Source organism: Musa acuminata, chromosome BXJ2-6 (assembly GCF_036884655.1).
Source record: "Musa acuminata AAA Group cultivar baxijiao chromosome BXJ2-6, Cavendish_Baxijiao_AAA, whole genome shotgun sequence".
NCBI classification, from domain to species: Eukaryota; Viridiplantae; Streptophyta; class Magnoliopsida; order Zingiberales; family Musaceae; genus Musa; species Musa acuminata.
Genome location: NC_088343.1, coordinates 9,601,902 through 9,628,101, shown reverse-complemented (window position 1 = coordinate 9,628,101; position 26,200 = coordinate 9,601,902). Strand labels below are relative to the sequence as shown.

The window sequence follows — 26,200 nt, the reverse complement described above, 5'->3', positions numbered from 1 at the left end:
TAATCATTCTGTTTCGATACAACTAGTATTTCTCAAAGGAAGTCATAAAATCTCAGCTTCAGAAACATAAGCAGAGAGTGTTGGTCCAAATAGGCAAGAGAAATATTTGAAGGTTGTGTTTTGATGGGACAGAATAATCCAGTTTTGGTTCCAGTTTCAGTCGGGATTTGTCGTAAAAGCCAAGACCACTTAAATGTATCAACCAAAACAATATGTTGATCATATCATTTATTTAAAGTACCTTCTTAATGTAAATTTATGCTGAAAATTTGCCAATCCCAATCTGTAATGACTTAAACTACTAGAACTTTGTCCAGTTGGGACATCATTTCTAAAACGGCCAAAAGCATTAAAACCACTGTTGAAATTAGAAACAGAGACCAGTCATGTATAATTTGGCCCTTTTTTTTGGCACATGGAAGTCATTTTATAATCAATTTTAGAAGCAAAGGAGGTCAAGGTTATCCACATAACAGAGGAACACCAAAACATAGAAGCTAAATTGTTCATGATCAGAAAAATTACAGCTTCTATTGTGACTGAATTGAAGGAAGTGTAAGAGCATGTAGAAAGCTTCAGTACTATTTTACTAATCTATATGAGTGTTTTCTGGAACACAAATGATCTATAGGATGATGGCAGAAGATATCCTCGATTACTTCAAAGCAAGTAATTTCTAAATGATGACTTAGTCAGCATAACCATTTTGGCTCTTAAAACTAGATGCTGCTAGCACCAAGATCAGAAGTATAAAATATCTAAACATTACAAAAGAAAAATTAAAGTTCATGGACATAAGACAACCATCAAACATCACACCAAAAAAATTGTGCAAGGATCTAGATAAGAAGTAATAAAAAGTGAGGAAAAGTTCTATGCATTTGAAGAGAAAGTCATTTGACCTAGGCAGCATTGTTTCCATTAAACGTACAAGTTTTGGTGAGAATGGAAGAAGCCAAGATACCCACAGAGCCCGAGTGTCGGAACCTCAAACACCATGTCAAGGTTGCTGATACAGAAAATTGCACTCAGACTGCTCCGGAGGACCTTTGCAGGTACAGATTAATGTACACAAAGGGAAGCAAAGATCCAATGCTGAGGTAAAGATTGATAGCCATCCAACATAATGTGTCATCACCTGATAGTCACATATTTGTTGGTGCCATGCTTGGCCCAAAATGTCCTCAAGTCAATTGGATTACTGAGATTATACCCTTCTCCAGCAAGCTTCTCCAGAACCTTCTTAAATGCACCCTGACTCATCTTTCGACCAGCAATGCGTGCCCCGCGCCTCTTGGTGCTCATCGGAAGGGGGTGCATCGAAATGCTGGTGGTGCAGCATGCTGATTGCCACCCTCCAATGCCCCAACGGTAGCACTGTTGTGGCTTTCCTGTACAAGAGCATACCGGAGTTGGGATCCTCGAGATATCAAAGTCAATCCCATTAATGACCATGCCTGTGCTCTTCCTTCCACCCTTCTCGTGCGAAAGCGAGCCATTGAGAACATCATCGCTTGGTGCTACGGCTTTCTTAGGCTTCTTCGGCTTTGGTGATTTCTGTGGCCGACCCCTGGACCTCTTCTTTAAAGGGGATTCATCTTTAGCACCATTGGCCTCCATCGTCAAAACCTTATCATGCTTGGGTTGTGGCTCTGGATGTTGCAGCATCTGGAGGTTGTGGCCGGTGGGAGGATCGGGAATGACACCATAACCAGGGTGGTGCTGGTGGTTCACAGGAAAAATGTGGAAGTTCTTGTCATTGTCGCTGTTATGGTGAATCCACCCGTCTCTCAGAAGGTCATTCTTGCTACTGTCGTTGCCATGGTGGCGCCATCCGTCCCTAACAAAGTTTGGAGGGACCGATGGCTCCGGAATGCCACATTGCCGACGCATGAACCCACCACTCGACAAAAGAGGCTTGGCATCACGCTCCATCACAGAAGGCATGAGCCGCAGCCCAAGGTTTCCCTTCATTGGCGGCTCATAGAAGCCCCAATTCCGGATGCCTAATCCGCCGTCGTCATCCATATAAGCCGACGACAGAAGATTCGAGGAGAAGGGAGGTTCGACGATTTGGCCAAATGCGAGAGAAAAAACGGTTCTTTTCACCGACTACGATCAACCATCCGACACACCGTCTTCATCTCACCAACGCCATCAACCCCCTTCCAAAAAAAAAAAATCAAGCACATGAAGCAAGGAAACCACATTGCCAGAAAAACCAACAAAAGAACATAAAAAAAGGCGGCATCTTGAAGAAATCCCATCACATAACCATGAAGAACATCCAAAACTAGGATCGAAACCCATACAAAAGCGAACACCAAAACCTAGCAAAGGTTGAACTTGTAGGGTTTCAAGTCGAGGTGAAATCTCTTCGGAAATGCAATGAAAACACAGAAAGATTTGGACCTTAGGGTTCTCCAAAAACACTCCTTTTCACTTGCAAAGCAAAGAGGCCAAGAAGACACAGAAAGTTACCTCGGCCGGGGAGAGAGAAGATCCACTCCCTCTTTCTCTCTCGCTGTGTATGAGAGAGAGGAGAGAGAGAGAGCGAGAGTCTAGGGTTCCTTGGCGCGTGAGAAATAGGGGGAACACAAAAGGGGGGCAAAGATGGATTTTTGCTGAGAGCAGAAGGTTTACTAATGAAGTTGGAGCCTTAACGATCCATCCTTCTCTGCTTATACTAATATGCCGCAGCATACGCACATGTTTACCCATAAATGTAACATCCATATCCATATCTATATCTGTATCTATCTATATCCCTTCTCAGAAGATAAATAATACATTGATTGAAGCTATTTTATGATAAGAAAATAATCTCTTTAAATACAAATAAATAATTATATATATATATATATATATATATTTTGATAAAATCTTTTATTATTTTTTTAAAAATTTAAATCGAAAATTAGCTATCACTCAATAAAGAAAATGTGTTATCATCCATCAATGTTCACAGTATAAACTCATAATTCTAAGATGTGAAATTGGATTTGATCTATAATTCAATGATTTTGACTTACGATGTCGTCGTGTGGTGCTGCGTCCCCATCTCCCCGCTTCCAAACTCTGGCTGGATCAACCCATGTCGGTACACGTCGGGAAGCACACCCACCAACAACACAAACGAAAGCTTGCTCGGCAGCGGGTGATCAAGAGAGAGAAAACAATGGTCACGGGAGACGACGCATCTTCCCATCAATGCAACTGGACCTCATCGCACTCTCGATCCATCCCTGGCAATGCGTGCAGCCTCCATATCTTCCGTCTCCGAGAGTTCAATGAAAGCAGTCATTAATTGCCGAGACGTGTTTGAAGTCTTATCGAAGGTGTAATGCATGCCATTGATGCGAACGTATCATATATGTTGAATCTATATTAGGAATCATGTGAAATTGCGATCGAACCGGCTACGACGAGTGGTAGCGTAAACAATTTGAAGTCGTAGCCTCGGGATCGACGCGATTTGGTTCGGGTTTGAATGATGGGGGATCTTCTTGGGACAACCCTTGAAACTGCTGAGGTGGTCGATTGCGGTGGTCCGATCGGGATGGGATTACCGTTTCCTCCGGGAGGGGGCTCCTCGCCTGGGCGTTTAGTGGGAGGCTTTCGTCTTCGCATCTGCACACAGATTGGGTCGGGAGAGCTCGGCCCGACCCATCTGACGATCAAGTTAGTGAATAGTCGCATGAGGTTTTTTTGTTGTCTTTTTTTTCTTTTTCACTTCTTCGGGGTGCGAGGGTTTTTATAGTGAAGTTTATCGTTGTCTGATGTGCCCGCTCGCAGGGAGCAGGATTATACTCCTGGTAACGTCCAACATCAACGTTAGCATGGCGTGAATGATCGAGCTTGAGCAGGATGTTAATGTGTCTCGATCGACGTTTCGATTCGTGTTGACCAGGTGTTGTCAGGTTAACAGAGGCGCGAGACGTCAAAGTCTTATCATCGTTATTACCCTCGTTAACGAGGTTCTGCAGGGAGATCGGAGTGAAATGACGTCACGTCAACACTGCGGATGGCTCCGCAGAGGAGGAGCAGAAGCATGCTCGACTCCACCTTCCCATAATCGATACTGTTTCAGCATATCTGTTGCATGACCTGTGTTCGTGTTCTGTGCGTGCCAATGCATTTAGCTTTAGTCTGTAGATATGCGGTCCGAGGAACAAAGTATGCCCTGTAGATAAGGTTGGATCGAAGGGGTGTAATATGTTTGATTTCCATTAATTGTATCTTCTTGTCATGCTTGCTAACACAGTACTAAACGATGTTTGAAATCGATCCCCCACTTTGTGTTGTCCATCAATGTTTTTTGGGCTTGCTTCAGACAGCCAGTCAATTTCAGAGACCCATCCATCCATCCATCCATCGGGAGATTCTCACAATGACCCCAACAAAATTCCTCAGGCGAGGAGGACAAGCGTCCCCCGCATTGAAAAGAGACTCGAGCCATTGCCGAGTCGCCATCGTCCGATGTCAAATCCCACCTCACTGCAACCCTTCTCCCACATTTGGTCTCCCAATCTGCCGTGGTGTGAGGTCAACCCCACCTCACGTCCCCACCAATCAACGCACAGTGGAATAGAATTAGAAACCACCCTTCTGATATCATGGAAGCCGGCAGCCAAGTTGGTGTCACATCCAATCTCATGTCATGGATGCAAATCCCATCCCTCGCTTGCATGGAGCAATATGTAAACAAGAGGAGCAACCTTAAAAATTGGAGCAAATTAGACTCTGTATTATCTATCTATCTATCTATCTACGTAGCCAAATCTCGTTGTGTCCCTCGTAATACGTCATAGCGAGGACTCGATCACAATGCATCGACGTTAATGCTTCTTCTTCTTCCACCTCCACCGTTTGCGTGCTCGTCGTCCGGCCGATCAAATCTCTCCGACAGGAAGAAGCTCCCGAGCGAGTTGAAGCTCCGCCGCACGTCCACGCTCGCGGTGAAGACGGCTCGGACCGGCCGGTGGTCGGACAGCCACGACTCGCACCGGTCGTAGCACTTCTGCTTCAGGCCGTCGCCGTGCCACAGGATTCTGTCGCACCTGTGTACCATCGCAGGCTTCGTTTCAGCTCTGAGAGGAGACGCGGAGGAGAATGCACTGTGACTCACCATGCCGGAGCTCGCCTTTTCTCGCCTTTCTGGCCTTGAATGCACCCGTAGTACTTGTCGGAGTTGGGGTAGTATTTGTAGGTGGGGGAGAATGTTATGGCCCCCTCCTGCCAGTCTTCGAACACCCTGCCCTTGGAAACCTCTGTTCTGAGCTGCGCGTGGAGAGAGAGAAAAGAAAGAGATGAGACTTGAATGGCAATTGAGGTGAATGAGTTCTACGACAAGGTGGTGTCTAGAGTACCTGATCTCTCTCCAACAAGATGTCCCATTGCTTTTGCTCTACCAAAGATCTTGTTATGGCCTCAGGCAAGGAGATTCTATAGTTCAGATCACCCAGCAAGATTACTCGACTGCATGGAATCCACAACATTGATGTGTATCAGAGCTTACGGTGAACCATGATCCATTCATCATGATAGTAGCAGCCGTATTCAACTTACTCATGATCTAAGATCTTGTGTGGCAGATCGAGAGAAGGACCTCGAGGGAAGCTGGTTCTTGAGAGAACATCCACGGCGTCCGAGTTTCTGTTCATCTCGTCCCCTTTTCTTCCTCCCGAAGCCAGATGACAGCACACGAAGCAGAAGCTGGTCTCGTGCAAGCAGAATCGAACCGAAACCGAACCCTGCGCGCGCGAACTAGCTCAATGACGAACCGAAACCGAAACCGAACCATTATAAGCAAGCAGAATCCAGAGTAACATGACAGACCTTGTTTCCCAGGCAGCCCATGACGCCGCAGCCGACGCAGGAGACGCTCGGGTGGCGGATGTAGTACTGGAGCTCATGTCTCGCCCACACTGACACCAGAACTCCGACCATCTGCTTGCTTATAATGCACCGGAAATCTTGAGCAAAGCCTTCCTTCGCTGGACACGCCTTGTGCCTCTCCCCCACCTTTGGTTCTTTTCGACCTTCCAAGTTGGATGAAGACTTGTTCAGTGTTGTCCTGACGAGGGAGTTCCACCGTGCAAGGATTCTTCTCTTCTCTGCGCCTAGCACGTTTTTGGCACTGAGCGGAACGATCTCTTGGAATCTGAGGGAAGCAACAGCAATTGTTATCTCATGAAAAGAGGACAAGTTCATCTGTTCTTTGTGATCTCAGGAAAAAGATGGATTTACCCAAGAACATAAATGTCATAGTAATCGTTGTTAATGTCTAACCAGTCCTCCAGGTTTACATCATCCGATGGAAGGATGCCACCAACATTCCAAGTACCAACGTATAGTCTGCAAGAAAAAAGAAAAAGGAGCAAAAAGCAGATACTTAATGTTAGAAATCTTTACGGTCATTGCCTACATCGAAGTCTAAAAATGGTCGAAAAGAACTTGAAACACACTTGTATTTGCGAGTATCTTTGAGATATTTCCAGGGTCTCTTTGGGTCGAACTCATCCAAATTTGCGAGTTCGAGCAACACGTCTGAACAAGGGAGATCTGCAACGAAGGAATTGTTACCCACCGGCCGCCTCAGCAGCTTGTTCGCCACCAGTCTTGGCCACAAGACCTGCACAAAGATTAGTATTTTGGTTAGTTCTTGCAGGAAACATTCACAGAGGAGAAGAAAGCACGTGCTAACCTCTACTTGCTGCTCTTTCTCTGGCATGATGGCAGTGGAAGAGCGAGGAAGGGAAGGGAGGATTTGCTTCAAAGCATCGAAAGGAGGTATATAGATAAGAAGAGTGATGGAGGGAGGATACAGGGGACCGCAAGAAAGTCCTGCTGAGAGCTAAAGATACAAAAGACTTGTGGCAAGTTGGAGGAGGATCTCCTCTGACTTGCAGGATGTTGCATGTCAATGACTGTAATTGGTGAGAATAATATGCCACACAAACAAACCCACTGGGAAGGGACAAGGGGAAAACTAGGGACCATGGACACACTGTAGCATATGTTCCTTCTTGGATCTTTCTTCCACTCATGTGGATGGTATGGTGTATTGGTGTGGAGGCTGTTCTTTAAGCTGAAATAGGAGTGTAACATAGGGTTAGGAGGCCAACAGAGTCCAGTCCAACTTGCCCTTACAAAAAAAACTCTCCTACTTGTACAAAGCCAACTTGTCTGTCTGAAACATGTGATCGTGAGTTTGATCTAAGTTGCCCATCTAAGTTCTTAACAAACCCATGTTGTCGGTAGTCACTTTCTTACTAGCTCAAGAAATAAGCTTTCATTAGTAACAACTTGTATGCAGTTATAATTTAAGTCAGTAAACTAATCACTAGAAGACTAACATGAACAGACACAAACCAAGTTAGTTCCCAGTCCTTGTCTTTGTCTTCTATGATCAAGTACTGCCCACTTCTCCATCTGACTTCTTGCAATTGCGACCCCGAGTCTCATCTCCCTCTTCCTACATTTTGTTTTCAGGTTCTTTTCTCAACTGTAGGGAGCATTATGGTCCCTCCTGGCCATCTCCAATCCAACCTATCGAGAACCTCATCAAGGAACCAGAATTAAACTCATAAGCACTATCAAATTGTATCATACAGTCTCTTAGCTTCTAATTAACTTGTCAATTTGAATAGTTGTGTCTTGAAATGCTCAGTTAATTAGCTACCAGTATATTAACAGGAAGTCTTGTTGTGGAAAAGAGAAAGGACTAATCAGACAGATGAATGATCCCATCAATTCCCCTTATATAAAAAAAAAAATGCTAGTAGAGAACCAATGATTTGGGAGTTCTAATGGACCTCAGAATCAAGCATTGGATTAGTCAACAAATAAGAAGTTGGCCCTCTTCATAAGATAAGCTTACTGTTCCATCATTCTCCTTTTGTAGTTGTTGATATCTACAGTTGTTCTAATGGTGTTTTCTTTTTCGAGGACCAACCACCAACTTGTTTTCTTCTTCTCTGCTTTCCTCTACATTTTGTCTTCTTCTCTATACTTCTCTCTAACCCTTATCTATTTCCATGTAATACATTTTAAAGTAAAACATTAGATGATGAAATAAACCAGTAGCAGTTTTAAATTTGGACTTCAACATAATCACAACGAACAGTTGTGGGCCAAACCAAGACACAACCCCCAGATACAACCTGCAAGCTAACCAATCAACCATATATCCTCATATACAAGGACCCAAGTGGGTTGCATTACATTGATATGGATAACATTTTGCGACTTTATTAATCTCAATAGTGATTCGATAGGATCTGCAGGTGGACAGGAGCCAGATTTTGGTGACAATGACCCTTGGAGTTGCTCAAACCATCCATTACATAAATAGTCTTATCACAGTAGGCATTGCATAGATCATAATATAGTCAATAAATAATCTTTCTTCTGTGTTTTGTATGTCACAAGTTGCTATTCTTTAGGAGTTTCTCTCATGCAACTAGTGATAGTAAAATCTTTTCTTCAAATTCTTTCCTACTTCTGTAACTGAGATGATCCAAATTGTGTGCAAGAAACAGAGATGGACTAGTTTTAATCTAGTGTCCAATTGCATATACTGATGCAGGAGAAAGATCTTTTATCCTTAACTAAGTCCATCCAAAGTTATCCTCTTATTGTTATTAGCCAAATGGAATTAGAAGGATGCTTTTGATCTAAATCAACTTGGCTCCTAAAATAAACATCAGTCACTAATCCAGCACTTGACGATATCAGGCATGCTTAAATGCAGCTTTAACCTTTCGCATGTGTGTTATATTGATTGATGGGTGTGTCATCATTATCTAGGCATCTACTTGTGATCAAGTTACCCTGCATAATTGAAATCACAGCTCATGCAACATGTAGGAATTCACCAAGATGTGTAACAAAGTAATCACTGTAAACTAGTTGAGGATGCCACCTTGTTGAGAAGATTAGTTTACAGCACTTGTGTGGGTTCATCCATGAGACAAGTTGGAACTTTTTAAGACAGCGTCCTTGTTGTTGTGATGATGAGCTGCAAAGAAGAAGACAAGCAAGTGAGGTTTCGATATCTGATATGAAAGCACTAGAAAATGTGTCCATGCACTTCACATAGTAATATAATTTTCATCAACAGGAACTAATGATGCTAACTTAGCTTTGACTTGTCTCTATTCTTAGCAGGCAAGAACGTCACAGCTGAGAAACTTGACTGCTTCATCTCCCTATTCAACGACAAACACTAAGAAGGAGACAGGCAGCAATTTGATGTTCTACAAGGAAGAACTCATCAAACTTCCTATACTTTGCAGCTTACCAACTCTACAGAACCCTAACGTGAAAAGGTTACACTTGTGATGTAATATACTACAATCATCAAAGCAACCCAAGTAACTGCACCATAATAATATCACTCTTGTTGTCAAAAGGGGGGAGCAAAAGTAGTCATCAATAAAAACCTGACTAGCAAGTCACAGTACAGACAGAAAAATGAGCAAGACATTAAGGTGTCAGCAGAAGACCACAATTGTTTGAAACATTTAGCCATTGACATTTACCAGTTCTTTAGAAAGCTGTCCATGGGATCATTGGTCGGATGGTCGAAATTATATAACCAACAAATGGAAGAGTACTAACATCAAAATAGTGTAAGATAACATCAAATTTTAAACCCTAGGATGGTCATTCTAATTTAGCATTCTACAATAAAGAGCTGTTCAAATTATCTATTTTAGATTTTGAAGCCAAACTCCTTGTCTTACCCATCTCGTAACCAGATCCCATCCTGTTGGTATTGGTCTCAAGTAGCAGTCATTTGGAAAACAATTTGCTGTCCACCAATAATTGCTTATTAGAAGACAGGATCAGGACAATGCAAAGAATTACTTGTGCTGAATGTTTTAGGCTGCAGCAGAACGAACAAGAGATCAGCAGAATGTCTAATAAGCCAATTAGCATAATGTGTGCTCAAATTGTCAATGACTAAAAAATTTACCTCAGCAGGCTCAGATCCCTTCATCAACTCAATGGCATAAGGCGCATAACAAAGCACAATTTATAATGGAGCCCCATTATATTAAAAAGGATATAATAAAAAACACCAATATCATTAAATATGAGTGGCACATGTACCCGATCAAACACAATGAGTACTTGAAAAGTTTACAAGGAAGAAGTTACAATAACAAGGCATCCCTCAGTGGTCCAGAAAAGTAGTGTCCTATCTTATGCACCAACACCACAAAGGGGAATCAAATGATTCAAATCACTGATAATTAGTACAATATGACATGCTTCAGTGAGCCATCAAGTGGCTGCATCAAAATATTTTCTCAACGGTGAGTGGCTAACCAACAAAAAAATTAATACCACAATGTCATTTTAGCAAGCCTAATCTGAGTCGGCTTCTCTGAGCATGATTGAACTATCAAACTCTGAAGCTCAACCAATCGATTATGTCCTGCATGATCTTTTCCCTCTCAGGCTCGATTAAAAGGTCATGTAGGAGATTGTGGTACAGTTTGATTGACTTATCGGTTGAGGAAGCTTCATCAAATAACCTTTGAGAGCCTTCAGGATCAGTTACAGTATCAGAAGCACCATGGAGAACTAGAAAAGGAATTTTGATCTTGTTGAGGTTCTGTAGCAGGTATGTTGACATGCGTAGGATCTCGCAACCAGTCCTGACTCTGATAGAACCAGTGAAAACCAATGGGTCGGAGTACTTGGATTGAAGGGCCTCAGGGTCACGAGAAACAACTGATCCACTATTATTTGCAGCACTAAATTGATATTTTGGGGCTAGAAGACAGAACATTGGGGCGAGAACCTGCCACAGGTGCAGTGATCAAAGACCTTTGCCACATCTCAAATTGTTAAGACCAACAAAAGATTTAAATAGATTAGCCTCATACATTGACCAATTATTTTATACAACATATGCATTTAGTAGTACTAACACAATCTGTTACCATATCATTTTCACCACAGAATATATGCTATCTATATCAATTGAAATAACATATCTTACCAATTCCAATTTATCATCATCTTGAAACTCTCACTCGTTACCACATAGACAACATTGTGGTAAATTCTCGTCCTTGATGCACAATGTTAGATACACATGATACACCAACTCTCTTCCTTGAATAAATATAGTAACAGAAATTATTGAAACAAAAACAATTGGACTATATTACCCCCCAATTTCAATGAAATACAAGATTCAGAAATTCCCAGGTAATATTATCATCTTCTGCAAATGAAACATTGACCTTTTACGAAAGCATATTGATAGAAAAAAACATCATCCAATGACCCAGTGCATGCAGACATGCATCTACTGTATCAAGCACTATAGGTCATACTTTCGTTATGTTAGCCTAGATCTGTCAAGAACACTGTTTTTCAATCCTTTTCTTCTACTGGCAATGGCATATGGTGCATGCTGCTCTATTATTGAATCTCTTGAGATATTCTTAAACAAAGTACACAACATATACAGTGGACTAAAATTCTTTATAAGATCTAACAGTCATATGGTACAGTGGCTTCAATAATTTCTACACCAGGAAACTAAGATAAATGATCACAATCGAAAGGGAGGAAAGAAGAATGCACTCAGTAAAGATTTACTGGGAATATTTGACAAACTCTAGTCAGTTCCTTTTATCATCTTGTCATATTTTAGTTAAAGTAAGGATGCAAAATACTCAATCCTTTGGCTGCAGACCAGTACTCATTTCTTTCTCCAACTCCCAACATAACTTGAGAAAGTAGCATATCTCAATACTTGCTACACAACCAACTAGTGTTTTTTTTTTTCTTCATAAAATGTATAATCAAGCAACTAACCAATTACAAGTATAGTATCAAATAATCCTAACTAATTACATATGCTCCATAGGAGTCTCATTGCACTAGTTTAACGAGAATGTCAACTTTAAAGAACGCTAAGCCGTTTCAGAAAAATCAGAGTGAACACTGGTTCCAGCCTCAATGATTTGATTGGTAGGAACCCATGAAACCCAAATGATACTGGTATCAAGTGGATGGAAATGATACTTCCTAGGACACTGAACAGTTGATCATTATTAAACATAATCACCAATTAAGCCCTAAGTAAAAGATTCTGTGACAATGGCTTTCAAGAAACCAAAGAGTCTATAAACAGTTGGAACACTTGTGTATTAACTGCAGTTATGCAATCACATATAGTATGATGCATCCATGTTAGTGAATACTCGCTCAAGTCGACAATATCGCTTGTAATGATGTGCAAACAGGACAGAGCAGAAAACTAACCATTACAATTGGATGAGAAGGTTGAACAAGCACAGCAGGCGACGTTAAAACGAGACCTTTAATCCATCCTTCTACTTTTGGATCACAGGCTGCCTATAAATATTCATGATCGAAGAATAATTCATAATAAATTTGAAGTCCACAAAATAGATATTCCACATTGTTAACAACAAAATGCAGGTACTGTAATGCTCATATGTCTGACATATGAACGCATACTACCTTAAGAATTATAGCTGCACCAGTTGAGTGTCCAAAGCAAAAGCAAGGTGTCCCAGGATTCTCTGCCAAGACCTTCTCCAGAAATGCTTCCTTTTTTGCAATAAAACAATAGTTAGGAAAACTTAGCCTAAGGCAATATAATGCATGGCACTGTGGTTAAGAGATCATACCAAGTCACTAACTGCATAATCAAGAGAATGAACATATCCATGCAACCCATCACTTCCACCATGTCCTGAGGACATAGATTAAAAAAAAAAAAAAGGTTCAAGCCAGAACTGTTCGACAAGCCAAAACATATATGGTTGAACTGCTATTTCAAGCCACTGCATATTTTAATAGTCTATCCATTATGTACTTCTTCTCAAAAGTTAGATTGAGAAGAAGTAATTCTTCAAGCAAAATCAGCTTTAACTTATATTAATCAAAATTGAACTAATTTTCCACTCAACAATTAACTAAATTCTCTCATCTGATAGACTGGCCGGTGATAGTTTAACACATTAAATACAATGATTATCCTAATCTTGACAAAAATTGAAAAATCCAATCAACAGAAAAGTTGTAGCATCTTTGCCTCATGCAGTTACAGTCAATACAAGTTAATAAGGAATTTAAATGGCCTATGAAGAAGGAAATGAACATTATGAAATTCACGATAAAACCATTCTGTTTTCATTTAGTTAAAACACATGTTGAAGCAAAACATATATCTATAGAAACAGTGCAGTACATGACCACACATTCTATTTTCATTTAATCAAAACATATGTTCAATTAAAATGTATATATTTTATATTCACACTTCAAATTTATGTATTTAACCAAGAACTAAAGACTAGCTAACCTGACTTGTCTCAACGAAGAATAAAGCCAATTTGAGCCAAGTCATAGGGTGCTACATTACATTTGGAACCTGAAAAACCAAATTAAGTACTCCTGAAAATTTAATTGGCATAGTATTTTAAACAAGAACCTAGTCTCACCCAAGACACTGGAATAGGTCAGATCAAAGTCGAGTTTCTTCTTTGATCATATAAATGTGGGAAGAATTGAAGTCATTAATTAACAAGCGATGTTTAAGAACAAAATCAACAATATCAACCTGCATATTTGACATAGGCCGCTAGAAAGCTATTGACAACATTAGACTTTTGACTTGCATATGTAGGGAATATCAAATATATTGTGCAGATCATGTAATCTTACCAAACATAAAGATAATATATTGCACAATGTAGAGTTCCGAGTTGTATTAATAAGCTTGTGCGAAATTTTGCAGGAAGGAGTGCTTAGTAGAAGTTCAACCTGCATAAAGTTTGCTTTATTTCCACCAACGCCAAGTAAAAGCTTAGCACAATTTGTGTGCAGTATTATCTATTCCCTACGCTAGTTCTGACCTTTACCAGAGTAAACTTAACCTAGTTGAACCCAGTTTGATTTTAAGCTATCTTAATATGAGCAGAGGTGCATTGGTTCCTTGAACCCTGTCTGATCAGTTGGTCTAGGATAATTGATTGCAAGGACCAGACTGTCATGATCCGTTATTAAAATATTATTAAATATCTATTGATGTCCAATTATGATTATTCTATCATCATTGAACTCTGTTCTCGAAGCTGACCAGACAGCAGGCAGCCATACATGATTAATGCATAAACATGATACTAATCATTTATTTGTATTATGTATGTTATAATTGTTGTTGGATCTCATGATACAGATACAGTGGATGCATGCCATATGTTGAATAAAGAATTAATGGCTCCTTAGTGTTGCTTATGGTACTGTCCATGTCATTGGATGACATCGATGATCCATTTGTATGCATAACATCAAAGTTCACAACAGAAACAAACTTGTGGCAAGAACGTAGTATATGCATAACACTGATCAACCTACGATAATGGAATGACTGACCTTAAAAGTGAAAATGTTAATGGAGAAAGAACTTACCCATCCAATCCATTGCATATACTTTAAAACCATTTTCATTGAGTTTCTCAGCAAAGTCATTGTATCTACCACTGGGACAAAAATAACAACAACATTATTAAATGATCATCTCTATCACCATTGACAGACAAGCATGGACATATACGTGAGTTTTATAAATAACAAGACATGTAGTCTTTAAAATAACATGAAGATTTTACATCGCATACCTGTGCTCATTCAATCCATGCAACAGAACAACCAAACCCCTGCACAGCAATCCAGTCAATATTTGGATACAAAAAAATGATTATCTATCTTCTATCTAGCTATGGTAATTGATCCATCATGCATTCACATTAAAATCTCGGGCACATGAGTATAGTGCCTTTATGTCAAGGGCAACTCTAGACAAGCTAGGTTGATTAACCCAAGTGTTCTTGATACATTGCAGCTAAAAGACACCGAAGTAATCCATTTGTAGAAATTCAATAGGAGGCGACATGGAAGAACTTGTTACTTTCTTAGAAGTCAGATATTTATGCAGAAACAGATTAGCACAGTCCCAAACATACAGACGAGGGATTGTGACCATTCCTAACAAACCCAACGACACGAGACTCTACACAAAAAGCAAATGACGCTCATTCCAAGAAGCAACCCTCCAAGACTAATCCAGACACGATCAAGAATGAGCAAGAGGTGGAAAACCAATTTCGTCTTGAAGCATGGATACCCAAGAAACAATCATGACGTCCAAGATTACCTAAAAATTTAGAGATACGATGAATAATCTACACGTGTCAGGTACAAGATTGCACAAAGTAGGGTCTGACGAAAAGACAACAAAGAAACAAATGAAATATAAAAGAGAACAACGTGTTATTTCAACCCAAGAACATGAGAACTTGGAGGATCAAAGCCCTACCTGGTCTTCAAATTTACAGGAGTCCAAGATTGAGTGAAAAGAGTGTCGCCTCTGGCCGTGGTAAACAACGAGAAGTCCCTTCCAAGTTGCCCCTCCTTCATCGCCTCCACCACCCGCCGCACCGCCAGGGCCCGCCTCCACGACGCATCATGCTCCCGCTGCCTCCGCGGCACCATCGCGGCCGGCACCCTCACCACCACCCCGCCGTGCCCGCCCTTCCTGCTGGCCTCTGGACGCCCATCAGCCGGGGCGGGGGCCGACCGCTCCGCCGTGGACACGAGCAGCGGCCGCCACCGGAAGGGGAGCAGGAGGAGGAGGGCAGCGGCCTGGAGGAGGAGGAGCAGCCCCCGGAGGACGCGTACGGACAGGAGGGCGGCGACGCGGCCGCTCGCCCCCGACGTCAGCATCGGCTGCTCCGCCCTCATCACCGCCTCCATCTCGATCGGAACTGGTCTTCACACGGCTCCAAAGATCAACAAAAGTGAGGCGATGAGATCACAAAAGAGAGGGAGAAATCGAATCTTTAGATCCGATCTTTTAGCGTTCTGGATTGGCGAGACGTCGTGAGTTCCACGAATCCGAGGGCCCTCCCGTTGCTAATCTCTACGCATCCCAAGAATGCCCGTCGGCTCGTTCTTTTATCGCTGGCGTCGAAGGGAATAGAACACAATGGAAGGACGGAACCCCTTCGACGCGTGCATGCCGTTTCTGATGACAACCTAACTCACCCATGAATAGTAAGTAGGCGAGAGGGAGAGATGCGAAGCATGGGCCCCAAGGAAGTTGAGCCTTAGGGATGAAGTCGGTGGGTGCCGTCAAATATTTCGACTGTGATATCCGGTGACACTGGGGGATCCACGCGTCCGGTGGAGTTCAGCCTGGTCGGACACGTGGCATGGCGCGGCGCCAGGGCGCCGGGATTGCTTGTCCGTCGATTGGTCGGCTATCTTGAGAAAGTTTGACTCTGTTGAAATAACGGCTGTTATAAATGTTGATTGCCGTTATCCTGTGAGAGGCTAATATGACGGTGCCTACAGGCAACGATTTAATACAGATAACGGTATTCCTTTTGTTCGAATTGAGTCGTTCGAATACCAGTGAAAGCTTCATTAGATTGTAAATGATAAAAGTATGTCTCATGTATCAGTAATTTTTTTTTAAGAATAAAAGGCCGTTTTTAATATATGTAGTATTAGACGAAGGAAAATGATTCTTTAAGAGATATTACAAACAACAAATTAAGATTTTACATATATCAAAACGGAATCTCCAAGCATGACTCTCGGAAAAAAAAAAAAAAAAATTGAAGGTAACAATTGCCGATATGTAATAAAACTGGAAGAAATATTCTATACAAGTATTATCCTATTGATTGTAGGATTTAGTTTCCTCTTCACGAACCAAATGACACAGGTAATGATGAGCTGAAATGAAGAGGAGCCATCTGCGAAATGTTAGGATTAAGAACTGAAGAGTAATGCGGCACAACAATGCTCTGCCTGCTGATGCACACGAATAGCATTTATGAAACCAAAGTCTGCAACCTTTTAAACATGAAATCATATTTATTAGCCTTCAGGGAACACCTGTTGTAGTCCTCCGGTGCCATGTTTTGGGGATTATTCACTTTGATGCAATAATGTACAGGAAATATATGTAAGAGATTTGACAGTCTACCAGAATCAGGCCAGGAGAAGAGTCAAATGAGTTATCTGGGGGCTCGTTCGATGATAGGGAAGAAGCAGGCAGCCGATCAGCATTCATATCAAGCTAGAGCTGAAGAGAAACCTGCTACCGTCCCAGTGCGAAAGATATGCCATCATTACCTCGACAAGTGTATTCAGGTTCTCTTGAGAAATGTAGCTGTAAGTCGTTGGTGTAATTGAACAGGAGCTGAAGATGAAATAAAAAAGTATGAAGACCCTACAAAAAATAAAATGGAAAGGTTTACTCGTGATTCTTGACATGCGAAAAGGACAAGAGGTGGTTTAGTGATTCCTCTGCTGATCTTTACATTTGCTCCAAAATTCTTTTCCAGTTTCCTGACCGTCCTGCTATTGCTCGAAAAGAATGCGACTCCTTTTCTCCTTCAGTCTCCACTATACCTTCCTCTACTTGGCAGAATTTTCTGTCAGCTTTTTCACCAGCTTCTTAGCAGCCACATTTTTTTGTTCATCAGGGGCAGCATTGTCGATGCTCAAGCACCCATCGTATTCCAGCTTAGGCTCAGTCAGATCCTGTGTATTCTTCGGAGAAGCATCATTATTACAATTTGGTTTCTGCTCCCCGTTGCTCTCAGATGATGCAAATGTATGTGGAGCATAGAAAGCCCCAGATGAAATTGGAGCCACTGGTAGCTGTTGAGATGGAGGCGAATGGACAGAACCAGGGGGAAGAAAGACTCCAGTGCCAGGAACTGGAAATGGAGGATTAGGGTGCATAGGAGGGGCTGCCACTGTCCACCCAACAGTTGTAGGAGGCACCACAGGAGGTGCCATAAACAGCGGCTGGACGCCATTTGGAAGAGACATACTCTGAGGATGCATTGGTGGCACTTGTTGCTTACGGCCTGGCAGATGACGGGAGAAGTTCTTTGGTTGGGATTTTCCAAATGTCAAAAGGATGCGCTGCTTGCGAAGGGAAGGGATGGCACGTTTTGCTAGATCTGCACTTTTTCCTTCCATTACAAGAAGAGCCCTGGAATAGGGAAGAACACAGTGAAAAAAGCAATAATGACTGCTTAAAGAAGCATTTGATTGCTCACAGTTCAACTATAACGAGGCTAATAAAAAGGATGACCTGTTTCTAGCTTCTTGGGAAATTTGATCTAGAATTCATTTTTATGATGAAGCATTCTAACACAAGCATCAAGCAGAGGAAAAAAATGGTGGTGTTCTCACAGGTATAGAATGGATGTTGATCTGATCAAAACAAGTTGAGTTTTTGCAAGTATTCATCTAACTATATGACAGATGAAGATCAGGTGTTTTGTATTATTTACTAAAGTAATCTAAAATTTAGTTTTATGCATACATGCTTTTTACACCATTCTTTGCTTGTTAGATAATACCAAAAAATTAAAAAAATTCAAATCACATGTATCTTGCATGGAGACATACTTGTATTTTCAAATTGGCTCATCTGTACAGACTTTTTGGTAATGGAATAAAATCTGCTAACAGAAAAGAAAATTCTTACTCATTTGCTGTCTACCACGTCCGACAAACCCCCCATTACACAAATCATTTGTCAGACTTAGAGAAAAGTTGCTTTGCTTGCTTATGTTTGTGGCAAAAATAACAGGAACATAAAATCTTTAAGAAAAAAAAATCCACTTAATGAAGAAACAAAAATTGAATGCTTCACTTATCAGAAAGCAACTTGCCTTAAAAGAAATTCAAATACATTTCTGATTCTACTGCATGCTCATTGCTATGAGTCCAATTTGAACTTGATGGGTGTCCATAGTCAAGCAAATTGAGTTGTCAACTCACTTACAATAGATTCCACATGATTAGTGAAAATAGTAGCCTTTGCAAGTATTTTAAGTGACACAATGGGCAAAAAGATCCTATTAATAGTGAAGTGTTCAAATTGTTTCTAGGCATGATCCCACTGAACTTATTGATAGAAACAAGGTTTTACATCTTGGACCGATACAATATCAGTGTACAAGATTGTATACTGACTCATACCGCTTAGTATAATCCCAAAAAACAATAAAAACATAATTACCAAATGCTACCAAACCATATGGTCCGATACTGGTTCTTTGTTGGACCAGTATTTGAAACGATGACTAGCAAGACACTAAGGATTTTGAGCTCTTCTTTCTTCCTATTTTATAAATTCACAGATTCAATAAATTTTTTGTTGCATACTCAACAAGACTTTGTATACCTAAATGGAGGAAAATATCCACTAGTTGGTTAACTTAAAGCAAAGGGAAAAGCAAATTAGATCACCTATAAATAGTTTCTTAGATAACAAAGAAAACTTGAGTAAACATGTAAAATAAGAATTCTGGTGTACAAAATGCATACCCTGCAGTGAGAGAGAGCTTCAAAGAGCCATTGTAGTTTCCCCTGTGATCTGATCCTACTGCCCGGCCATATACAATATCACAGTCAGTCAATAATAAGTTACAAACAGGCCTACCGTACCAAGGTGGCCATGTGTGAGGTTGTGAGTGATCCCCCTTCACATAAGCATCCATGTCAGTTCCTGCTAAAACAAGTTCCTAGAGTACCACAAAAAAATGGTAAAAGTTTCTTACCTCATTAAATAAGTCAATAATGCAAAAATCAGGTTTAACTGGCAAAACTTGCAGCTGAACCAAGCTATGAAGCATAACCAGCAGTACACTAGGAATGGCCGCTACCTTTTTCTCTGAAATTTTTGTATTCCGTGTAAAGTGGATTTTGTAGACATTAAAAGAAAAGAATACTGAAACTCTTCAGTCATGAAGCCGGTAACTTACCACCAGAGCTCACAGTGGTATTTTCATCTTCTTGAGGTCCCTCATTAATGGGAATGCCAAACTGAATCATTTCTCGTCCATGTCCCTTCATAGGTCTTTTCAATGTTACAAGTGTTTGACCTGCTTTTTCATCATTCCAAGCATGTAAAATACAGCAGCCAATAAACACTGTTTTTGTTTCGATAAAAACCACTCAAAACATAAAAGAATTTCCAGGTGCATTAGAAAAGTAAAAACAAAGATTTCTATAACAAGGAATATGCATGTGTATCATGCTTATCCAAAGAAAGATCGTCCCATTAGTCACTACAATGGACAACTATCTAAATACTTTATTGCATTAGGAGTAACAAGGATAATAATCTAAAACTAGAAATACAGTTCAGATGACAATTCAATTGTCTATGGTGAGAGGAAAAAAAGTCGAATCTTTTACTTTAAGATATTACCGATTGCAGCCATCTTGTGCTAGCTGGCTAATCCATGAAAAACCAAAAGGCATGTTCCATATACCATGAGAAACCTTCCATGATGAGAAGGATTTATCATTATAAAAATATTACTTATAGAGCATTATATTGCAATTTGCCCCCATCTTAACAATATTAAATTCCACAAAATATTCACTAGGCAATTTTCCAATTATGTTGCAAAATATCTATTACAGTCAAAACAATAGATCTGCAAATCTATCATGAACATAAAGATGTCAGGAGCAAGCCCCTTTGCATTAATCATTAAGCTTTTCTGACTAATGGCTGTTGATCCAAAAATTTTGATTGAAATTATGCTAAAGAATTTTCAATGAGTTAAATGACACAGCATTGCAACAACAAATAAAGTAGGAACCAATCAAATCCATCATTCAGGATTTAATATGCTGAATCGAGAATAATGATGTCGGTTTATGTCATTGAAGCATATTATATGCTTAGTTCCATGGGATTAATTCAGAGCAACTGCACCACATCATAGCTAAACCAATCCCTTAGTGAAAACATTATATGATTATCATCTGGGGGAGAAACTATCTGATTAGTTTTATGCTATTATTTATCATATGAACATATATTCATAATCATATATTGTTTATCATATGAATAATATATTCATAAACAAGTCCCAGATGAAAATATTTAAATTAATAGCAAAAAAATCATCCAAAAAGATGATTATTGTCTTATCCTGAAAGATGGAAGGAAACGGGTAATAGCGAAGCTTGCCTGGGAGTTCTTTTCTATGACCAGCAGCTCTCGTTTCATAGGCTAATGAAACAAGTCTTATAATCTCTGAGCTATTCAGAAAATCCTCATACAGTTTCAGTCCTTCAACAACATTAACCTACAAAGTTTTGTTTTGTGGTTTAGTTGCTGGTTTGAGCTATAAGACTAGATAAAATGATATTTTGTTCCTTCATGTACAAGAAGCATACCATTGTGCCATCACTTATTTCTTTGGCCAAAAATTCTTTTGGCATTAAGTAGCCTTTCTGATTTTCACCTGGATTTGAAGTTATATCTACATCACCTTTAGCAGAATCATTGCAAGTCCCTAAAAAATTGAATTGATACAAAATAATATATATATTTTAAATTCTGCATGGGTGAACAATAAAAATAATAACAAGTACATTGATGACAATAACGATACACATATTTGCGTTAAAGAAAAAAATGCACTAAATCACATTAAATCCTCAATAAAAATCAGGTGAAGAGTAATGAATCTAAGAAAATCCACCTTAAAGAGCAATCTTAGAAATTCTAGCTCTTGGCATTCATATGTGATGGCATGAAAGTACAATACAAACTCATTATGTATGGAAAATGAGATAGCCCTCATAAAGAGTCAATTTCAACAAATTTATTAACATTTCAAACTGGTGCATCCCAGCAGAACTGAACAAATGAAATTGTCAAGTACAGAAACATTCTTTAACCTTTCGGGCAGAGATGCATAGCATGGTGAATAACCAAATCTCAATCGAAATAAAAACTTCAGGAGGAATCAGTGAAATGACATCAAATTAAAATTAAGAGAGATAAAGAATTCTCACTGTTTCTTACAAGTGAATTTTCTTGAGGGTTATGATAGTCTGATTTGTCATGATTGCAAGTATGAAATTATCTTGTTTACATTTTGTTTAAAATCATCCAAATTTTCACTTGTTTCATAGAGCATTAATGGACATTGACAGGGCAGGGGAACCATCTATCAGGCTTACTGACCAACACTTTGCTTAATTTCTCTATGGATGAATTATGTTGTGCATTCATTGACTATTTTCCCTTTTTTTTTCATATGCACAATACAACAGTGAAGTTTCTGTGTTGTTTTCCTCCAAACAATTGAGAAATACTTTCCTTCAAGGAGATTAAGACCTTCTTGAAGAGTTACATTTCAGGGGATGGCCATTCAACCAGTTGAGGGGGTGTCCCAGTCACAAGGCATCGTTTGCTCATCTACTTCAGCAACAGTAAAGACATTGATATACTATCAATTAGTTTCCAAATTTTATGTAACTAAAAGGCAACCATTTGTACGTGACAAAGTATAGATACTCTTTTTGGCTCACAAGGAGTTTGCAAAGCAAAATGTAAAATACTGAAGTTTTAGGTTCTTAGACACTTGTCTAAACTTGTGTTGCTGATTTTGGTTAGTTATGGTACGAAGAAAATATAGAATGCAGCTTCATGTAATAGCTGATATGAACCGGCATGTAGGAGCAACAGAAAGGGGCAAAAGTGGAAAAAGAAGTGGCTACTAGAGAAAGAGGCTGCAAGGCATCTAAAGGAAGAATACGTAAACAAGAAAGGCATCCCTAGAAGTACCCAAAAAATTAATTGACCAACATACTTGAATCACATAATTCATAAATATAATAACTAGAATATGGGTCCATGTCTAGATTCCTCAATGACCTGTTACATTGATTGGTGGTCTTTTTCCCGAGTGAGAAGTGATATTTTGTCCGATACTTTTGGCTTATCTAAGCTTCTTGACCACATCAGTTAGATTTGTGCTTGTGATCTTTCAAATATTTAAAACAATCATTACCACCTGTAGCTACAATGATAGACCAACAATATCCAGTTGACTTCTTTTGAGCAGCAATATCAAAAGCAACAGCAGTTCTGAAGAAGCCTACAATTACAAATGGATTGGATAGAGCCATATCTGATCCAAGATGAGCCAGATATGGATCAACATACTTTTATCCAATAATCCAATTTCTGATTGGACAATTATCTAACTAATCAGCAGGGTGAATATGGAAATTTTTGTACACTACATAAACCTTCACTAAATTGAAACCTTCATACACTCACAAGACAAACTTAACTAAAACTCCTTCCAGATCAAAGGTAAACCTAACTGAGTGCAGCTTGCACCAAATCATCTTCACTATCTGCCATCATATTCCCATGACTGTCTGTTAATGCATAAGGCTTCAAGAGCCAGGGCTTGATGAAAAACCAACATGACCAACATGAAGCTTCCTCTTGACTGGTACATGAAATGATAGCATTAGCCTTCTATGCCATTCAAAGCAACCCCGGTGGGACCTTGAAATTTGTAGAAAGATAAGAAACCTGAAAATCAAACTTCAACTTCTTATAAAACATATTCTAAGTATATACAATTCTGATAGGGTTTTATCGTTCACACAATATCTAGTTTCCCATTTGATTGATTCCTCACATGGATGAGCAATCTACAATATTTATGACATAGCAATTGTTCCTGTGCCTCTTCTGGATCCTTCGCTGTTTAAATGTTCTTCAGGATTTGGAATTGTCCTGTTCATGTAATCCACAAGTCAACTTGATTTCATCAATATGTTTATTTCTGTATCCCTTGTCAAAGATGTTATTGTTTTCTCCATTTTCCATAAACCAATGGGCTCTATTTCTGATTGTAGTGACAAACATTGCATAGAAGAAAAACAAAAGAGACTTAGAAAAGTATTTTATGGTAAAAATAACAGAAGTTTAACAGGAAGGATTAAAAAAAATAGTTACCAACAGATGGTTTAGCGTACTTGCTACTATGGCAAAAGGAAGGGAAAATGATAAGATTTAGAAGACAACTGGAGAGGAAAAGATAATAGTGTTCTTGCAACAAGGTAAATATCTTTTCATTGATCAACAATCATCTACAGTAGAATTGTTCTGATTAATCACCTTTCTGTGTATGAAGATAAGGTTAAATTTAGTTCAACCATAATTATTTAATTTTTTTAATATCTAAAATATGATTCAACAAAGGCTATCCGGAAGCTCAAATTATTGTTGACCAATGTTCTTTAAGAATAAGATTCAGAATGAAATATTGATATAAAACTCTGAAAATTGCCTTCAAGAACACAGGAATAACATCCAAATGGATCAAGACACTACATAAAATCAAAGTAAAACAAACCAGACTGGCCTGCATTGTCATCCAATGATCCAATAAAATAGTTCCCACAACATCTTCAAAGTAACCAAACTCATCCAACCAGTGCAGATTTGATACCTTCTTTTCTTATCAAAATGCATGAGATATATAATACTAACAATGCACTGAAACAAAATTTGAAATTCCAGATCCAGGCTTGCATACCCATCCTTCTAATAAAGTCCTATCTATAAATAAACAAAAGACAGTTATTACCAAATAGCAAAACCATACCTTTGCAGTCCAAGGCTCGACTATCACCTGCGGGTTCCGACTCATAGCAGTTGGGCTCAACTACGTTTGCTCTGTCCTTAAGGCTGCTATATGCTTTGGAGCTAGGTACATTGCATACTCCTGAATGTATTTAATTGCATAAACTGAGTATCAGATCATAATGTGGAATTACTACAATTGTAATGGCAGTTGTACCTAACTCCATTTAACCATGGAAATTAAATATTCTCAAGCATGTAATGAATGCCAAGGACAGATACTAAAGGGGGAAAAAGTTGTGATGAGCAAACCTATTTTTACAAAGATAAAACCATGTTAAGATATGATCAATATTGGGATATGAAAATCATGCATTAAAGAAGATCAGAACGGGTAAAATGTCTTACCTTGGTATGTAAGCTATTGTGATAATTTGGGTGTGCATCGTAAAGTCTCCAATTTCTGTTTTGATCTTGTTTATGATAATTTCTTGCTTTTCCAATAATATGTGATACTGCTACAAATTATACAATAAGATTAGTAGGATAGCTTATAGCACGCTCACCATCCTTCTCAGCATGAGGTGGTGCGTCAGTCTTCTGGCTGGTGTCAGTGTATGTTTCCAGCTTATCATCCCTCTTCTCTGTATTTACATCGTCAGACATAGCCATACCAGATGCAAGCGATCCATGGGTATCTAGAACTCCATCGGATCGATGTCCGTACCCATGCCCAAATCCGTTCTTTCTTCCATTTTCTTTCGGACCGTAGGAGCGCCTCTGTGGGATCTGCGGACGCTGTTTCCCCTCCACCCGCTGCAGCGCGTACATAACATTGGCGACGGGAAAGTACTGCTGCAGGTGGAGTATGGGCGCCCAGTGGAATCGCCGCTGGTGGATGCATCCCGCAAGGTGGTCGTACTGCCCGGGCTCGCCGGTGATCCTGAGGTGATGCATCAAAAGGTCGATGATAGCATTGGCCGCAGCAAATTCCCCCCTCAGCCACGAAATAAATCCGTCCCTCTCATCCACAAACCACTGCTGTGGCACCTCGCTCGCAACCCTGCCCACCGGCAACTGCATTGGGTCTGCCACTGCGTTACCCGACGCCGCTGCCATCACCAGGGTTTCTAATTCAGCCCCCTAACCCCAGATCCAACCATTTCCGCCTCAAGATCCTTCAAAAAAAGGGTCAAAGAAGCACCAAAACCACGAAAAAATCAAACACAATCTCCGATCCTCGGATCAACGAGATCGGAGACCAGAATATTGCGCTTCAAGAAACCAGATCTTTCCGTCCACCCAGCAAACAAGAGAAGAAGAGATTGAAGGAGATTGGAGAGAGAGGGAATAAGAAACGGGTTAGGAATCCGATCGAAAGATACAAAGTCTTCGGAGGATGATTTACGTTCCGGCGATGAGATCTGGATGGGATTGGGTGGGGGAAGAGGGAGGAGGAAATCAGGACGGGGGCGGGGAGGAGTAGAGGTGGCTTGTGACGTACGCTAACTTGTTTCCTCCGTGCCTAGAGCTCTGCTTTGTCTTCCTGGTTTCCTTCTCTCACTGTGCCCCCTCTTATGACGGAAGGGGAGAGAGGACTTCGGATCCTGGAGGGAAGACTCGTTTGGTGTCGGTCCACGCACCTCACAAATGGAAGGCTTCATCTGAACCCTCCATCTGATTTGGTGG

The 26,200-nt window shown here is 40.1% G+C and overlaps 4 protein-coding genes across 10 annotated transcripts; all 4 read right to left on the bottom strand.

The window, feature by feature from the left end:
• Positions 1-861: 861 nt before the first annotated feature.
• On the bottom strand, positions 862-2,619 carry LOC135614692 (protein Barley B recombinant-like). Its single transcript, XM_065112320.1, has 2 exons — positions 2,482-2,619; positions 862-2,165 (listed from the first exon to the last, which is right to left on the bottom strand). Exon 2 carries the CDS (start codon positions 2,026-2,028, stop codon positions 1,135-1,137), a length of 894 nt encoding a protein of 297 aa, XP_064968392.1. The 5' UTR covers positions 2,029-2,165; positions 2,482-2,619; the 3' UTR covers positions 862-1,134.
• A 1,969-nt stretch (positions 2,620-4,588) lies between these two features.
• Positions 4,589-9,787, bottom strand: LOC135583071 (type IV inositol polyphosphate 5-phosphatase 9-like). 4 transcript variants are annotated; one of them, XM_065112318.1, is made up of 10 exons: positions 9,750-9,787; positions 8,927-9,022; positions 6,707-7,090; positions 6,468-6,634; positions 6,250-6,357; positions 5,839-6,163; positions 5,569-5,753; positions 5,370-5,478; positions 5,129-5,280; positions 4,589-5,060 (listed from the first exon to the last, which is right to left on the bottom strand). In XM_065112318.1, exons 3-10 carry the CDS (start codon positions 6,731-6,733, stop codon positions 4,823-4,825), a joined length of 1,311 nt encoding a protein of 436 aa, XP_064968390.1. In that variant the 5' UTR covers positions 6,734-7,090; positions 8,927-9,022; positions 9,750-9,787; the 3' UTR covers positions 4,589-4,822. The 4 variants fall into 4 exon arrangements, with proteins under 4 accessions (XP_064968390.1, XP_064968389.1, XP_064968391.1 ...); XM_065112317.1 differs by lacking the exon at positions 9,750-9,787 and having other exon boundaries at positions 6,707-7,551; positions 8,927-9,672; XM_065112319.1 differs by lacking the exon at positions 9,750-9,787 and having other exon boundaries at positions 8,927-9,672.
• A 288-nt stretch (positions 9,788-10,075) lies between these two features.
• Positions 10,076-16,088, bottom strand: LOC103987545 (uncharacterized). Its single transcript, XM_009405874.3, has 7 exons — positions 15,380-16,088; positions 14,682-14,720; positions 14,473-14,543; positions 12,687-12,751; positions 12,517-12,606; positions 12,295-12,387; positions 10,076-10,816 (listed from the first exon to the last, which is right to left on the bottom strand). Exons 1-7 carry the CDS (start codon positions 15,814-15,816, stop codon positions 10,415-10,417), a joined length of 1,197 nt encoding a protein of 398 aa, XP_009404149.2. The 5' UTR covers positions 15,817-16,088; the 3' UTR covers positions 10,076-10,414.
• Positions 16,089-17,193: 1,105 nt separating this feature from the next.
• On the bottom strand, positions 17,194-26,124 carry LOC103987543 (RNA demethylase ALKBH10B). 4 transcript variants are annotated; one of them, XR_010487649.1, is made up of 9 exons: positions 25,078-26,124; positions 24,534-24,653; positions 21,292-21,410; positions 21,083-21,200; positions 19,860-19,979; positions 19,656-19,768; positions 19,423-19,577; positions 17,394-18,076; positions 17,194-17,302 (listed from the first exon to the last, which is right to left on the bottom strand). XR_010487649.1 is itself a non-coding variant. In XM_009405871.3 (8 exons), exons 1-8 carry the CDS (start codon positions 25,628-25,630, stop codon positions 17,491-17,493), a joined length of 1,884 nt encoding a protein of 627 aa, XP_009404146.2. In that variant the 5' UTR covers positions 25,631-26,124; the 3' UTR covers positions 17,194-17,490. The 4 variants fall into 4 exon arrangements, 3 of the variants coding, with proteins under 3 accessions (XP_009404146.2, XP_009404147.2, XP_064968386.1); XM_009405871.3 differs by having other exon boundaries at positions 17,194-18,076; XM_009405872.3 differs by having other exon boundaries at positions 17,194-18,076; positions 21,292-21,386.
• Between the last annotated feature and the right edge of the window lie 76 nt (positions 26,125-26,200).

Bases quoted from the DNA above. Each gene is read 5' to 3' on its own strand.
- LOC103987543 (XM_009405871.3), bottom strand. From the start codon at position 25,630: ATGGCAGCGGCGTCGGGTAACGCAGTGGCAGACCCAATGCAGTTGCCG. The intron at 21,201-21,291 runs GTATGCTTCTTG...AAAACTTTGTAG, and splicing joins AAATAAGTGATGGCACAATG to GTTAATGTTGTTGAAGGACT. The intron at 19,578-19,655 runs GTAAGAAACTTT...GCTTATGTGAAG, and splicing joins TTATTGACTTATTTAATGAG to GGGGATCACTCACAACCTCA.
- LOC135583071 (XM_065112318.1), bottom strand. From the start codon at position 6,733: ATGCCAGAGAAAGAGCAGCAAGTAGAG. The intron at 5,479-5,568 runs GTAAGTTGAATA...GATTCCATGCAG, and splicing joins CACAAGATCTTAGATCATGA to TCGAGTAATCTTGCTGGGTG. The intron at 5,061-5,128 runs GTGAGTCACAGT...GATGGTACACAG, and splicing joins AAAAGGCGAGCTCCGGCATG to GTGCGACAGAATCCTGTGGC.
- LOC135614692 (XM_065112320.1), bottom strand. From the start codon at position 2,028: ATGGATGACGACGGCGGATTAGGCATCCGGAATTGGGGCTTCTATGAG.
- LOC103987545 (XM_009405874.3), bottom strand. From the start codon at position 15,816: ATGGAGGCGGTGATGAGGGCGGAGCAGCCGATGCTGACGTCGGGGGCG. The intron at 12,607-12,686 runs GTATGATCTCTT...ATTGCAAAAAAG, and splicing joins ATTATGCAGTTAGTGACTTG to GAAGCATTTCTGGAGAAGGT. The intron at 10,817-12,294 runs GTTAGTTTTCTG...CACCTGTGGCAG, and splicing joins CTTCTCATCCAATTGTAATG to GTTCTCGCCCCAATGTTCTG.